We start from the raw sequence: 18,148 nt of genomic DNA, 5'->3' as shown, positions 1-18,148 counted from the left end.
AAAGACCAAAAAAGTGAAAAAGTATATTTTAACAAAACGCATTTGACTAACAGGTCGAACAACAAATGTTCTTAAACCCTGCTGACTGCCATTGGCGATTGCCAAATAAACGGATCACCGATGTAATAAATAGATCTTAACTTTAAATTTAACACTAAACAGAAAACAATGGACTTGCGGAAAAGATGATGATATACCGCAAACAAAAGGTGCAAAGGTTTTGTACACCATATCCGGATTTCGACAATTAATGTCTCTTCAGTGATGTTAGGAATCGAAACGGTATTTGGAAGGCCATATAATTTACCTCAATTTAGGATAGACTCTTGAATTTTGAAAGAGTCAAAATAGGATGAACGGATCATATAAACCCGAAGGCAAATATAATACAAGCCCAAACAAAAAAATATAAACAAGTCTAAATTGAAAACAACGTTCAAACCTATGATTGCGTTGGATAAAAACCGCAATTTTTATACGTGTGCATGCAAAACAATTTTCTTGTTAGAGGGGTCTAAATACAGCACAAACAACATTTTCCAAAAGACCAAAAAAGTGAAAAAGTATATTTTAACAAAACGCATTTGACTAACAGGTCGAACAACAAATGTTCTTAAACCCTGCTGACTGCCATTGGCGATTGCCAAATAAACGGATCACCGATGTAATAAATAGATCTTAACTTTAAATTTAACACTAAACAGAAAACAATGGACTTGCGGAAAAGATGATATACCGCAAACAAAAGGTGCAAAGGTTTTGTACACCATATCCGGATTTCGACAATTAATGTCTCTTCAGTGATGTTAGGAATCGAAACGGTATTTGGAAGGCCATATAATTTACCTCAATTTAGGATAGACTCTTGAATTTTGAAAGAGTCAAAATAGGATGAACGGATCATATAAACCCGAAGGCAAATATAATACAAGCCCAAACAAAAAAATATAAACAAGTCTAAATTGAAAACAACGTTCAAACCTATGATTGCGTTGGATAAAAACCGCAATTTTTATACGTGTGCATGCAAAACAATTTTCTTGTTAGAGGGGTCTAAATACAGCACAAACAACATTTTCCAAAAGACCAAAAAAGTGAAAAAGTATATTTTAACAAAACGCATTTGACTAACAGGTCGAACAACAAATGTTCTTAAACCCTGCTGACTGCCATTGGCGATTGCCAAATAAACGGATCACCAGATGTAACAACATGGATCTTAATTATTAATTTAATATCAAACAGAAAACAATAAACTTGCGAAAAAGATGATATACCGCAAACACGAGGTGCAAAGGTTTTGTACACCATATCCGGATTTCGACAAAATGTCTCTTCAGTGATGTTAGGAATCGAAACGGTATTTGGAAGGCCATATAATTTACCTCAATTTAGGATAGACTCTTGAATTTTGAAAGAGTCAAAATAGGATGAACGGATCATATAAACCCGAAGGCAAATATAATACAAGCCCAAACAAAAAAATATAAACAAGTCTAAATTGAAAACAACGTTCAAACCTATGATTGCGTTGGATAAAAACCGCAATTTTTATACGTGTGCATGCAAAACAATTTTCTTGTTAGAGGGGTCTAAATACAGCACAAACAACATTTTCCAAAAGACCAAAAAAGTGAAAAAGTATATTTTAACAAAACGCATTTGACTAACAGGTCGAACAACAAATGTTCTTAAACCCTGCTGACTGCCATTGGCGATTGCCAAATAAACGGATCACCAGATGTAACAACATGGATCTTAATTATTAATTTAATATCAAACAGAAAACAATAAACTTGCGAAAAAGATGATATACCGCAAACACGAGGTGCAAAAATTTGTACACCATATATAGATTTCGACAAAATGTCTCTTCAGTGATGTTAGGAATCGAAACGGTATTTGGAAGGCCATATAATTTACCTCAATTTAGGATAGACTCTTGAATTTTAAAGAGTCGAAACAGGATGAACGGATTAAATAATCCCGAAGGCAAATATAATACAAGCCCAAACGAAAAAATATAAACAAGTCTAAATTGAAAACAACGTTCAACCAATGATTGCGTTGGATAAAACCGCAATTTTTATACGTGTGCATGCAAAAAAAATTTCTTGGTAGAGGGGTCTAAATACAGCACAAACAACATTTTCCAAAAGACTAAAAAAGTGAAAAAGTATATTTTAACAAAACGCATTTGACTAGCAGGTCGAACAACGGATGTTCTTAAACCCTGCTGACTGCCATGGTGATTGCTGAATAAACGGATCACCAGATGTAACAACATGGATCTTAATTATTAATTTAATACCCAAATGAAAACAATAAACTTGCGAAAAAGATGGTATACCGCAAACATGAGGTGCAAAAATTTGTACACCATATCCGGATTTCGACAATTAATGTCTCTTCAGTGATGTTAGGGATCGAAATGGTATTTGGAAGGTCATCTAATTTACCTCAATTTAGAATAGACTCTTGAATTGTAAAGAGTCGAAATAGGATGAACGGATTATATAAACCCGAAGGCAAATATGATACAAGCCCAAACGAAAAACTATAAACAAGTCTAAATTGAAAACAACGTTCAACCTATGATTGCGTTGGATAAAAACCGCAATTTTTATACGTGTGCATGCAACAAATTTTTTGGTAGAGGGGTCTAAATACAGCACAAACAACATTTTCCAAAAGACCAAAAAAAGTGAAAAAGTATATTTTAACAAAACGCATTTGACTAACAGGTCGAACAACGGATGTTCTTAAACCCTGCTGACTGCCATGGCGATTGCCAAATAAACGGATCACCAGATGAAACAACATGGATCTTAATTATTAATTTAATACCCAACAGAAAACAATAAACTTGCGAAAAAGATGGTATACCGCAAAAATGAGATGCAAAAATTTGTACACCATATTCGGATTTTGACAATTAATGTCTCTTCAGTGATGTTAGGAATAGAAACGGTATATATATATATCAGCACAACAATGTTAAATCTTCATATTTGCGGAAGCAAATTTTTGTTCTTCCCTCGCCGGGATTCAAACTGATGCTATTGATATATCGAGACAACACCGCCTGCACTGTGTGCAGCGCTCTAGACCACTCGGCCACCTAGACTGAACTAAACAATTCAGCTTTCGGTGGCTAAGCGTTACCTTTCCTCGTCAGTAAAATCTAGAGTTGTAACACAGTACGTGATACATTAGGTATGAAGATGGAATTGATTCCAGATTAGTTAAATTATCTATCGTCAAGGATCGTAAGATGCAGTCACAGAATAAATATTTGATAAATACGTCTAAACAAGTAACAACTCTACGACAGATCCATCCATTGAATCACCAGTGAAGGTGATACATGGCTATGTGTTTTCAGCCGTGTATCACCTTCACTTGCGATCCAATGTTTGAATCTGTCGTAGAGTTGTCACTTGTTTAGACGTAACTATATGTATATATATATATATATACAAGTCTAAATTGAAAACAACGTTCAAACCTATGATTGCGTTGGATAAAAATCGCAATTTTTATACGTGTGCATGCAAAACAAGTTTCTTGTTAGAGGGGTCTAAATACAGCACAAACAACATTTTCCAAAAGACCAAATGAGTGAAAAAGTATATTTTAACAAAACGCATTTGACTAGCAGGTTTATATGCGTGAAGTTCATGAATGAAAATAAGTTTTTGTAACTATCAGATATCTGATATTGATGACTGGTATCATGTTTTTGTTTTAGTCCAATTTCAAATTTCAAATGCACAATTGCTTGATATAAAGTGAAATATGAAAAATGTATATAGTCATATGACATTTTCATTATAATCGATAATTGTTTTCGGGTAAAACTGCATTAATTTTGAGAATTAAGTTTCTTACGGATAAACTTTCCCAAAGTTAATGAAGATGGGATTACATATTCTGGGTGAATGTTGATTTGTTATTATTGGATCTTCAATGCTGAAAATGGAACGTTGACATGAAAGTTAAGTATTAAAAATGGAATGCCAAAGGTTAAAGATTACACAATGTGTTTAGCCGGAATGCTTAACTTTACAAGATTTCATTTGATCAATCCTGACACCCCTCGGTGTGTTCTACGACAAGAAAAAACGTTAAAATATGCATTATCTATAACTTAATGTGCATGTGGAAAAAACGAGTCTTAAATGTTGTAATTAAAAAATCAAATATCTAAATCGAAAATTGAATGTTTATGCATTATGTTAGATCTTTAAAGGGGCATTAGGTACAAGATATGTATAATAAACTCATCAAAGATACCAGGATTGAAATTTTGTATTTGCGTTTCGTCTACAAAAGACTCATCAGTGACGCTTAAATCAAAAAAAGTTAAAAAGGCCAAATAAAGTACGAAGTTGAAGAGCATTGAGGACCAAAAATTCCTAAAGGTTTTGCCAAATACAGCTAAAGTAATCTATTCCTGAGGTAGAAAAGCCTTAGTATTTCAAAAATGTAAAGTTTTGTAAACAGTTAATTTATAATTATGACCATATCAATGATAATTCATGGCAACACAGAAGTGCTGACAACTGGGCTGGTGATACCCTCGGTGAATAAAAACTCCACCAGCAGTGGCATAAATTAGAATATGATTTTTGTTTGTTCAATCATTAATAAAAATGAAATAATGAAATAATAATTCGCTTTTAGCAGCCGATTTGATCAATTTTGTCAAAATATGCACAGAAACATCGCTTGCAAGTGAATAATTCGACATAATTGAATCCGTATTCATGTGACCTCCAATTTAACCCATTAGCTAGAGATTGGTTTCGCATGTATTAGTCGTGTTCAGTCATTAAAAGGAAAAGAATGTCAACATTGAAAGTGAAACAAAGGTGAACCGTTTCGTTGACTGATTCGATCCATAAAAATCATTCTTATACAGGTAAAAACGATGATTAAATTACTCCTTTAAACCATGACATGAAATCTAACTGACCTAGAAAAGTCCAATTGCACGAGGTCGCTTTCTATTTCTATTTATGTTTATGTTTTTGTATCGGAATATGTGACCGTCGGCGGTCTTCGGATGTCATCTCGATGGTAAATTAGATGGCGTCTAGACTAAAATACACACGAAATGCTGATATATACTATCGAGCACATGCATTGTTATCTGTTTATTTCAGACTGATTATAATTTGGATATACGTTTTAATATGTTATAAATCAAATATGGGAATTTGAGCCATATCGGTAAATATGAATTTGACAGCTAATGCCCCTTTAAAGTCTATTGTTAGAAATTCAAACTGAATGCCAAATATGTAAATCGAAAATTTCATGTTGAAATCTCGTGTTGAGTGTTGCAAGTGAATGATTGATTGAATATTGGAATAGGACTTCGAATACTTAGCCGGTCGATCAATCTCTAGTGAAGATTTGAATACGGTTCAATTATGACAAAATATTAAAATGCAATTATATAATGAGTTACCTTGGTTTTGAGAGATTATTTAAATCATACTGAAATTCGGAAAATACAAAAAAAAAAATCAATTCGCATAATACCTTAGAATCAAAAGCAGAAAGCCTGTATATGTAGAATGGGAATAAAAAAATGGCATATTTCAATCTAAAATAAGCTCTGTCATAATTTATGTATTGCACTTATATAAGGAATTCGATCGCAAAAATATTATCAGATTTGATTTAATATATATAAAAAGATGTGGTATGAGTACTAATGAGACAACTCTCCATCCAAGTCATAATTTGTAAAAGTAAATCATTATAGGTCAAAGTACAAACTTCAACACGGAGCTTTGGCTCACACCGAACAGCATGCTATAAAGGGCCCCAAAAATGACTAGTGTAAAACCATTCAAACAGGAAAACCAACGGTCTAATCTATACAAAAAAAAAACGAGAAACGAGAATTACACATCAACAAACGACAAGCACTGAACATCAGGTTCCTGACTTAGGACAGGTGCTAACAAATGCAGCGGGTTTGAACGTTTTAATAGGCACCAACCTGCACCCTACCTGAAACAATAGAGTAACATCAGAACATAGAAAGACACACTATAAAATATCAATTGAAATGGCTTCACTCAATCAAAAGCCATACTAACAAAAACATGTGAACACTGAACGAATAAATTTGATCAATGACACAATGTAAATACAAAATTAATAAAAAAGGGGGTTAGATGTAAAACAATATTTTAAAGTTAACATTTATCCATTGATTGGATTGAAATAAAACAATTACCTGGTCTCTATTTTTGCTAGCAGTACTATCTGTTGGAGTGTACTGTTCGATTCCAGATTCTGTTTGTAGGCGAAGAAGCCCAAATCCCAAACCCACATCAATGAAGACTACCACTAAAATAACCTTAAGAGGATGTCTGGCGATAAAACGACCATATTTTTCAAATACTGATCCGATTGCATGCTCAACCTTCTGCTGGAACTTGTAAAACATCTATAAAAAAAAAGCTTTTTGAAAATATTGATTATTGATGTTTGACTTATAATGCTGTATAAAATAGATATAACTCATTTAAAAATAACGCAATACATTTAAATTTAATTGATTAGCTTAAGCCAAAACAATGCTTATTGTTAACAGTTATTAAGTGAATATGTGGGTTTCTTACCTTGCAATACTGTCCTGGTCACATTTAAACGATTAAATATTCTAAAATACATATACAAGCGCTTGTGTCTTTGTTATATGATCATTTTATCGCGTCACGTGGACCAGTGATCAATATTGCTTCTTCGTAATTAATCAGGAAGGAAATGCAACCAATCAAATAAATAACCAATTGAACATGCGTGTACGGTACTTTAATGGCAATTGGTTTTTCCCACTGTAATTTTGATAATAGGTATTTGTTAGGATTTAGATTTCAGTAACAACGCCTAATCTGTGTGAAGAATAAATAAATAAACATGTCGAAGCGATCAATTGTTTCATTTATAGTGAAATAAGATCTGTAGAAAACAGAACATTGCCACTTGAAATGGATACCCTGAAGATTACATCCCTTTATAGTATACCGAATAATAATTCGATTTTTGTTTTATTAAACCTCTTGAACAGTTTACCCATTGTCAGCTTATAAAAGAAGCTGAAAAAGTTGATCAATATATAGGTACACACAGGAAAAGAAATAGATTGTGGTTTAAATGCATATTTGAATTCCTCTAGTTACCCTCTATGCACGATGTGTTCTGTATTCAACTCATGTAGACTGAAGTCAAATCTTTAGGCTTTTATTTATAATACTTGTACCTTTTTTTTAAATCCACACGAATTGTCCATTGTTTCACTAGTGCCGACAGATTTACTTGTTGCAGGTCGTCAAGGAACTTTTTGATTACGTATTACCTCATTAAACTTATATAATCATATGCAGTAACATTTATGACAATTGAGCCTCATGAATTATGTAAATTGCAAAAAAAGATATACATGTATTGATAATAAAAAGTTTTTAAAGAATTCAAAGTGTATAACTCAGTCTAGGCTGTGACTTACGAATTCCTTTATAGTTACTCTTTATGTGTTGACTTTCAACTGAGTTCTAGAAAATGTTCGATATATATTTTTGTAAAATCCGCTCATTCTCATTTATGACAGAAGTTATCATAGTAACCAATTAATCAATTCAAGAAAAAAATATTAGTATTTAATTTAAACCATTTTTAGTACTAAAGTGTTGTATTCTAACAAAATGGTCTCCTTATAAAGCTTAAGGTAAAACAATTGGGAATTTGAAACTTTTAGAACACGTTTGAGAGCAGAATAAACAATAAATTACTCATTTTGGTGTAAATAGCTTGAGAGAACTGAACGTTTTCGGTTTTCGCGAACATATAAAGATAACAAGCGAGGACTTAGGTAGCACTCCACAGTTAGGAAATAAAATTAAAATTGACCCACAAAATGTTTAATCATTTTCTATCCCTGGCGTTCTAATACATTAAGCTAACTGTGTGTGTCATATATGTGCATATATGTATTTAATCAGTATCTCACAGATTTGATTTTCAATAGTTAACATGGTGAATTATAATTCCTATTTATTTACCACATAATAATGCAAAAAAGGAACAAACATGTAACATACTCCCCCAAAATTTTGCTCATGTCTTTCGCCCCATTTTTTCGTAAAATTGAATCACAAAGTTCATGCGACACAAAGGGGAGAAAAGTTACAATACTTTCTGAACCAATGTCTGGTATGGATATGAAAACACGGACGGCCATACAGAAAACAGCTTATAATACATATATTACACAATCTTGATGTTCCTTTTAAACCCACTTTGTAGGATATATAAATCTTCAGCTATCCAAAAAGGAATTTTATTGCACACTAGCTTTCATATTTGAACAATCATCCGGGGACAAAATGCGACAATACATACCTAACTGTGGAGTGCTTGCTACCTTATTACAAAAGGTCACAACAATCTCTCAACATCAAGTTTTGTTTCAAATCATGCATATTTTTACTGTTTACCCGAAATTTTAAGGTTTTCTTCCAATGGTATAGGTTATCATAGGTTAATTTATTGGTGACATTTTATGATATATGCAAATGGTGTTATTGTTTCCTCAGAAATATCAAAAATACAATAAAACAAACTGATAATGGTGAAAAGATAATTCTAATTTGATTAACTGTCCGTTTAATGTTCCCTGTTTGCCTTAAATAAATTATGCAGATATGGCATTTTGTTTTGAACAATTAATAAGAAGATATTGGAGAAAAGTTTGTAAAGAGGCATGTCTGGCATTTATGATCAGGCCGTTCACTAACTCATGGATCGAAGTCTACATCTCGGATGTCATATTGGTAAACACGCTGAACATGAGCAATCCCCTTTGAATCCACTGCTTTCAAAAAAGCTGAATGTTCGAAAAGGTGATTTTCTATGATAAGGATGCCCTTTAAAATTGGTTAAAATAAAAAATTCTAGAAATGAAATAAAATAAAATCAGTAGAAATACATTGTTTTCATGTGTAAAAAAATCAATCAAATTTACTGTTCGCAAAAATATGAATTATTCTAAATACTAAATATTTTCTTATCCCAGGCAGATAACCTATCCGTATTTGACACAACTTTGTGGAATTTTGGGTCATCAATGCTCTTGATCTTTAAGCCTGGCACCTTTGATACCTATTAGCTTGTCGTAATGTTCTATTGTATTGTTTATTTGTGTATTTCTCTGTCCTGTATGTTCTTCCATTTATTTTTATTGTAGTCCTGTCATGTAATGTTGTCATTTTAGTGTTATATTTAACATTGCCATTAAAGCGGGAGGTTTGCCTAGCGACAAACCCAGGTTCAACCCACCATTTTTTCTTAAAATGTCCTGTACCAAGTCAGGAAAATGGCTAACTTTATCTTATAGTTCGGTTCTGTGTGTGTTGCATTTTAGTGTTTCTGTTGTGTCGTTGTTCTCTTCTTATATTTGATGTGTTTCCCTCAGTTTCAGTTTGTAACCCGGATTTGTTTTTTCTCAATCGATTTATGAATTTCGAACAGCGGTATACTACTGTTGTCTTTATTTATTGGCCATAGAAATAAAGAAAGGCAGAGTGAATTCTGGTTGTAATTTGTGACAAATCTTCACACTTAAAATTTTTATGGAAAAAACTTCCTCATTCACAGCTAAATGGACCCGTTTCACCTCCAGTAATGAACAGGGGTTTATAAAGTTTGATAATGCATTGGTATCGAAACCCATAGCCTATAACCCCAAAAGAAGGAAACAGAAGGATGCAGTTGAGGACTATGCCAAGAATGGATACAGAGTGAACCAGATGAACTAGCAATGGATATTTTATCTGAATGTATCACAGCTATTCGGTTATTTGGAAATGCATTTTAAAAACTAAGACGTACATTGAGCTTACGGGTTTCTATTTCTATGTAGAAAGCCCACGGTTGTGGATTCTCAATTCTATATACATGTTTCAGAAATACAAGTATATCTGTCCATCTACTCGGTATTATATTTGTTTTTATCTATAATTTGTTTATACTTTGTGTCTGCAAGGTCATTGAAGAAAGGTAGCAAAAAAGGGTAGCAAAAAGGCTACAGTTTACAGTCGAACGGTAAAATATAAATCGTGTTAATACTAAAATGCTCTTTCGTAGGGTATCCTTGGAAACTGAAAGTTTATCAGTACTGATTTAAAGTATGGGAGAATGCGGCTAAAGAAGTCGGTGGGTGATACCAAAAGGAACATCAACTTTCATAAATGATCTCCATAATAAGGTAAGAGAGAATATTTGGGCTATCTGTGAATATGCTAGATCTTCATTATGACACAAACGTACAAGATATACTGTCGCATCATATTTATCTATATACATAATGTTTGTGGTATTAAGAACGTTAATTAAGTTGTTGAAAATGTTGGACTCAATATATCATGTTAATTTCCTTTAAAAAACGAACATGAGAAGCTCTGCAAAGTCTGTTCGAAAATTACTGCTGCTTTAATCAGATCGATGAAGGAGATAATCAAGGTAACACATAAAGTCTAGGGAATCGCATGATTCAAAAGTAGCCAGATCGGGCGTGTCAACAGGCGTTTCATGGGGAAAAGATGAAGCACCACAACCATGGGCTTCCTGAATACGAATAGAAACCGGTAAGCTCGTTGCACGTCGTAGCTTTTGAATGCACTTGAAAAATAACCAAACAGCAGTGATATATTCAGATAAAGTATCCATTGCTAGTTCATCTGGTCCACGCTGTACCAATTCTCTGGCATAGTCCTCAACTGCATACTTCTGTAACTTGGAGGTCTCCTCCTAGGTAATAGGCTTGGGGTTTCGATATTTCGAGGTTTTGGCTAACAACTCTCTAAGTTGTTCATCGTAAACTATGTAAAGGTCTCAAGTAATAAGATGACCAGCGGGACTTTATTTTTATGGGGACTATGAACAAGGACAATCGTGAGGCTTGGAATTTACATCCTTGGCGGTAAAGGTATCTAAACTAGGAAGTGTTGAAATGCTTTGTATGCTCTTGTGATGTCGAATGAATTAACCTTTAAAATTACTTTAACCTGAGTTCATTTTGAATTTTATTCAAAGGTTATTCAACGAACCAATTACATATCAGTATGAATAGATAGAGTAGCTTTGACATATAGAGTTTTATTTCATAACAACATAACTTCCTTGTTATTTTAGATACTATTTATGGTTGGTTAATTATCGATATAATCTATGAATAAAGACTAGTATAATTAAAGACCAAGTGATACACAACTTAAGTGTTTCGTATTATAACACAATATATTAAAATTAAATATTTACTGTTTACATTTATGTTCAAGAAATTTAGCAAATTTTCTATGTAGAATAACAGTGTAAATATTTACAGTGGTATATTGGATAAGTCTCAAAATTGACTGACATATTGAAAATGACTTGATAATTTATTGTTCATTCTTTTAAGAGCTGATTATACCAAAATGATCGTTTCAGATCACAATTGGTTTACTCGGGTACATTACTGATGACACTCAGGTAAACTCAGGCAGTTATGATAGCAACCCCATTATGAGAAAATCAAATTGGAATTAAAGGAAGTGGCGAGCCAGTAATTTAATCAGTCAAAAGTGTTAAAAAATGACGAAGACACCTATTTACGTTAATAAAAAGGATAATACATTCAAATGTAAAAATGATAATTTTGAAATGTTGAAAACAATCTAAGTCACAAAATATACCTAATCAAAGATGACAGACATATAAGCAATTGATGTTTTTGATCTTTTGATTTTACCAACTTTCTGTTTGGATTTTCCTTTGATTTCGGTATTTTGTTATTTTACTTTTTTCGACCTTTGCATTAAAACAGTAGTAGTCACAAGACTGGAATATGGAATTCTAATGTTATATATATTTTTTGAATGTTTAAAAGTTAAAAAAAAAACTGACCTACACAAAATGTAGCTTTTATGAAATCGTATTTGTATCTTCGTAAATAACATTTTGTTTAAAGTATTAAATAAATACGCAGTGTCCGTTCAAGTTCTAATTTCAACAATTTAAAATTGTAAAATGTTTTATAAATGATCTATTGTTATTAGCGCAATTTTTTTTATATTGAAAAATAATTAAGAAAAACCATCGAGACACTTGATCATAATCACACATTTTTATAAAGGCATAGTGATAAAAATATTAATATGAATAATTTCCTTTGGATATTAGAGTCGTATAAAGATTACTTAATTCACAAATATATTGTGTTCATTTATCATGGAAAATCGCTAACTAAAATAAACCGTGTGGTTGACTTATATTCGTAGTTCCTTACGAAGATGTATTGTTGTAGTTCTAAAACATATTCGTGATCATGGTATCCATACTTGCAAACATGGACGTTAACATTAAAGATTTGTTGTATTTAATCATAATATTGTTTCTATATATACTGTTTTTATTCACTTGAGGGTGTAAATGATAAACTTTGTTTTCATTATTCTTTTTATCAAAGAGGGCACATAATTTTCTTGGCCAGTTTGTCACTTTTGAGCTTAATTTTGTCAATGCATTACCCTTCCTCACTTTCTGTAAGTTAAAATACTTTTGCATATATTTATTATTGCGATGTTGGAAAATGTAGAAAAATGCATGATTAATCATTTTAATTTTGAGAAATGTTAGATAGAATTAATGTTTTAAAAATTCAAAATGCTATGTTTTTATTTTTTGCGATAATTTAAACATCGCACATATTAGTTTGGCTATCCGTTTGATTCTTCCACCTCTTTTTAAAGTATTTTATTGATTCACGTAAGGCGTAAACATTATGAATGTCTAACATTTCCCTCGTTACATATCTAAACGTGAACTTCTTTTTCTATTGTCAAACACATTTTCTTTCTCAATAATGTATCGTTCGCCATTTTACGTTCTAACGTGAGGTGAACTTTGATGGAATCTGACTTGTGAACTTGCGAACAATAATCGGAGTTTCAAAATTCCATCATTGTAACTAATACATTATGTATTCCAAAAGGTAATGGAAATGGACAAAGTGTGGACCCGGAACAAGGGCATTATTTCTACGGAACCATTTGATACTATATTAACGAGCACATTCCAGTCACAGTTGATCATGCATGCACCTTCAAATATAGTTTTTATTACTCCACAAAAAAAAAAAATATTTGATTCATAATTATATACGTCCCAAAAGTATACATTTCTACGACGGTATTTCTAATCCGGAAAAGGGGGAAGGGAGGTGAAATATATTTTTTGCTCCTAATGATTTGATTTTGAACGTATCCACAATGATCCAGCCATAGAAGACATTACGTGACCTTTTGACGTATATATCTATCGTCTGATTATCTAATCAGTCTACATATAAATGTATGGATTTCGTTGAAAATGACTTATTAAATGATATATATGACTTTATATAAAAGCGCTTCGGACGCGTTAAATTTATAAAATGTTATTTTTATTTTTTACAGCACAAAATCGATACTGCTGTTGAAATGGTAGATGGACACTCAGTCCTTGCACAGTGTATCATCAGCTCAGTAGTCAAAATTTAAGATTTACAACAAACCTTTTTTAAATTGTGCTTTTATAAATTTAAGGTTTCAACTCCTCAGGCAAAGTTGACCTTAGATAGATTCTATAACTTATAAACTGTTTCTGAGATCACCCCAGGTTTTTGGTGGTGGTTCGTGTTGCTCAATTTTAGTTTTCTATGTTGTGTTGTGTATACTGTTATTTGTCTTTTGGTTCTTTACATTTTTTGCCATGGAGTTTATTTTCGACTTATGTATTTGAATGTCCCTTTTGTAACTTCGCCTCTATTTCGGTTCTTATACATCCGTGGCTTTCAATTATTCAGCGTTGAGAGTTCCTAATGAGGGTTAATTCAGAAAAGCCCGTCGGACGCGTCGGACGAATTTTTCGTTTATAAGCAAAGACTTATTTCATTTGAATTTTAAGAATTAGTTGGACCTCTTAACAAATAGACGAATAATGTTTCATCCGATATATTATTATGATTTTAATCTTGGCAGTTTAAATTGAGTTCTTTTCACGTCGCTAAGGACTTAAAAAATGCCAACTCTTAAAAAAAAATCCATAAGAGTGGCGGCACCAATAAAAAACGATACGATGCAGTGGGTTTTGTATTAAATAAGTTATTATTTAAAAGGTTATATCAAAACATATTGTGTATGCCTTATTGGTTTTGAGTATTTACTAATTTCATCTGTACTTTGATGTATTTTAAACAGTATTTCGTTCTTGTATGGGAATTTATATGAATCGAACGTGAAAAGAGAATATCGGAAAAAAGGCCACGGAAAAAAGTCACAGGAAAATGGTCAATGGAAATACGGTCAAAATAATGAGAACAATAAAATACTTAGTTTGTGATATTAAATTTATAAATGTACTTTTTTAAAAAAGAATTACAGTAGGATTTTGTTTTAATGTTAAATAGGTTTTAACAGTTTGTCATTTCTTTTTTGTTTTCCAAAATTTTAGTTAAATTGAATTCTTATTGGTAAACGAATAAAATCGAATTTAAAACAACAGCTTTATTTTTTTGATATCATCATTTTCGTTTATTCCATTTTTTCAAAATGTTATCATCTGTCAATAGACAGGAAATGTAATAGTAAATTTAAAACAACAAGTCATTTGGTATCTTGTGGAGAGTTGTCTCATTGGCAATCATACCACATCTTCCACAAGTCCACATAAACTAATAAAATCAAGCGCTATCAATCAACGGAACAAGTGAAAAACAACATTTACAACTGTTATATTCCTGACTTGGTACAGACATTTTCCGACGAAAATGAACACTAGCCTTGTAATACCACATCCTTGTATTCTAACTTTATTAGTTCATTCAGAAAAAAAATATGGATTTACTTACAACTTGTATATAATACATAAGATTCTTAAAACCAGCATATTTATTCCAAACTTTTGATTTGCAATTGCATTCTTTCAATTTCCTTATCATTTACTTTGATGAAATATTTTGTTACACTATCCCATATATGAAATTAACTGCATATACGACACGCATAACATTTCAAATAATTCAACCAGATTTGTGACTCTTTCCTTCGTGCATCAAATTTTTGACGTTTTTTCTACCAGTGACCTTTTTTCTGTGACATTTTTGCGTTATCAAAAAAGATGCTTAATTGTAGTATTTTTATTTTTTATTATGAAAAATGATTTCAAAAACGGAAAATTTTGATACTTCATGTTATGTTCAACCACTGTCTTGGAATGTGCCAACACCATATACACTGCATTGTTTTGAATGACATTTTGAAGTTATAAAAAGTCAAGATCCTAAAATTTCAACTGTAAAAATCTGTTAACAATCATTTCCAAATATGCATATTTGAAGTAATTTACTTTCAGTTTTTACACCTATAATTCAATTAACGAAAAAATCAATTATGAGACCAAAGAAAACAAATCTGGCAGGTGTACATGATACAGTGAAAGTTTTGAAAAGAATATCGTACATCAGTTTATATGATTTATAACTACCGTTATAGTATGCACGGTTTCAATCGAAAAAAATGCAAGATGATTTCAAATGGATATGATATAGGTGATGTGTATGTAAATTTCTTCGTAAAATTCGACCAAAAATCAATTATCATACTTATGACCAGTCAATCATACATGTACACAATTATAAAAAAAGAACAAAGCAGAGTTACAGAATGTAATTTTAAATGTAATAGTTGCATATGTTTTTTGCTATGACTTTCTGTTAAATTCCTTTAATATGATACCGCTTTGTGGTCTTATTTGAAAAGGTCCAAATTTAGTTATTAACAACCATTAAATGGTACCAATGTATCATTTGATCTGTTACCAATTTTTGATGAAATTAAAAAGTGCGATAACATTTATCAAGATTTCAGACTTGAAGAAGTGGCCTTTTCGAATTTCATCCAAGGTTAACATATTCAAGTTGTTCCCTACATCTTTGATGTAACATTTTTTGTGGCAGTGAATCAAACTTGACCAAATGAGAAATTCAGAATTTGATCCACTTTTTTGAAATTTAGTATTTAGAACAATGGATACGCAAGATAATTACAGGTAGAAACAATACATAAATTGAAAAATTAAATTTCATAAGAGAGGGACGAAATATACCAGAGGGGCAGTCAAACTCATAGATCGAAAACAAACTGACAACGCCAAGGCCAAAAAAAAAAGACAAACAGACATATAATAGTACAGATGACACAACATAGAAAACTAAAGACAAAGCAACACGAACCCAACCAAAAACTGGGAGTGATCTCAGGGTAAGCAGATCCTGCTCCACATGTGACACCCGTCGTGTTGCTTATGTTATTACAAATCCGGTAAAAAGTCTAATTCGGTAAGTCACATTCGTGAAAAGGGAAGGGTATTGTAGTTACGACATAAGGAACATATCCGATATCATCTGTGAAACGGTTACTCCATAACGGTCAACCAACTCGTGATGGCGTCCGTAAAATTTACGAAGGGATGATTTCAACTTCACCATTTGTAACTCTTGGTTTAATAGCTTCCTTGTGAGCAGCAATCCTCTATCCAGGAAAACATAAAGTATAACACTTAAACCTCAAGCAAGAGCAACACGAATACCCTTTGAAAACAAAACTAGGGGTTATATCAGGTACTCCGAAGAAGTACGTTAATGTAAAATTTAACGAAGAACATAAACTTACCTATACGAAATGAAGATTTTTTTATGTCAATACGGAATCAATATAGAATCAATATCGACGGCTTACACATATAAACAAGTAGAATCTAAATTTTCTTTATGAACAACTGTATCAGACAAACATTTGGAACATACATTGTCGAGATCGAATCAATATCTGCGATATCGACACATTAAACATGTTAACCAGAGTAAACGTACCATGTTTAAACTTTCACCACATCGAATCGATGTCGACGAATGGTTTTGCGTTTGCTGCGACATATATACAACAAAGTGCATATTGATATCGTTACGATATCGAAACTGCATATGTCTTGTAATACCTTAATGTTAATGATACGAATCAAACGAATTGAAAGATTGACTACAGTGTTTCATAAAACAGAGCTTTTTGTACAATAATGAGAATCTTAAATACAAATTCCTTGCTTTAGGTCATGAAAAATATTACTTTGTGATGAAGTACGACATTAAATCTAACAACTATTACATCGAAGATGATATCACAAAATTATTTGAATTTTCTGATCGACAACAAATTTGTTAAAATTATTGATTTGGATATTTCAACAGACTGTTCAATGGGTAATTATTGTGCACTCCTACTAGCCGACTGATTTTTTTTACTAATATGTCGCAGAATTCTGAAGACAGGATATTTCTATCGATGTCGGCTATTCTTTTTTTTTGAAATAAAGTGCGAAAAGTTCTTTCAATCCTTTTTAAATTTATAATTGGTAAAGTGTAAACGGTGGAGAAGTCATTTTTTTTAATGTTACAAGAGGAAGAAACCACAGATTATATGTACTCTAACATATCTTTTGAATTTTCTAGTATCATCATCTTATTCAAACCGTCCATATAGTAGGAAATTTCATAATTACTATCAAGATCAGTGTTAATTGCTGCTGATAAACATAATGTAAATAGTTTTCGTCAGTGTCAATGGAGTACGTATTGAGTTTCGAAGTAAATTGTCAATACTTAATTCTGTTACCAATCATTTGATGAAATTGATTTTCATATAAAAACGAAGTGTTTTGGCTTTATCTACATAGACAACAATTTATTTGTTATGGAGGTAAGACAGGTCCTTAGCAATATTTGGGTCTTTTAAAATACATGTAGGATGAGTGTTTATAGATTAATTTAGATTTTTTATTCTAATTTGTATCAACGATCTGACAGCCTTAATCACTCTGGAAAGAATATCCATAAGCTTTCATATCTAAAAGTATATTCGGTCATTTAGGTAGAACATTTAACAAAGAAGTGTTGTTGGTAATGTTCAGGTCAACTGTAAAAACGTGTCCAGCCGAATAATATGTGAATGAGGAACTAGCCGGAAGTTTCGATTCGAAGTCGTCAATTTTG

General features: G+C 32.0%; 1 protein-coding gene across 4 annotated transcripts in view; it reads right to left on the bottom strand.

The window, feature by feature from the left end:
- Window positions 1-18,148, bottom strand: part of LOC127709903 (patched domain-containing protein 3-like) — a 232,152-nt gene that overhangs the window by 10,826 nt on the left and 203,178 nt on the right. For 3 of the 4 annotated variants that reach the window (XM_052215598.1, XM_052215599.1, XM_052215597.1), the window contains exon 2: window positions 6,257-6,469. In XM_052215598.1, coding sequence (XP_052071558.1) covers window positions 6,257-6,469 — 213 coding nt within the window. Of the gene's footprint in view, window positions 1-6,256; window positions 6,470-6,644; window positions 6,766-18,148 lie in introns of those variants that run through there. The other variant, XM_052215595.1, reaches the window with a different exon arrangement.

The sequence above is a fragment of the Mytilus californianus genome, unplaced genomic scaffold, assembly GCF_021869535.1.
Source record: "Mytilus californianus isolate M0D057914Y unplaced genomic scaffold, xbMytCali1.0.p SCAF_7, whole genome shotgun sequence".
NCBI lineage: Eukaryota > Metazoa > Mollusca > Bivalvia > Mytilida > Mytilidae > Mytilus > Mytilus californianus.
This window is presented reverse-complemented; position numbering and strand designations above follow the sequence as displayed.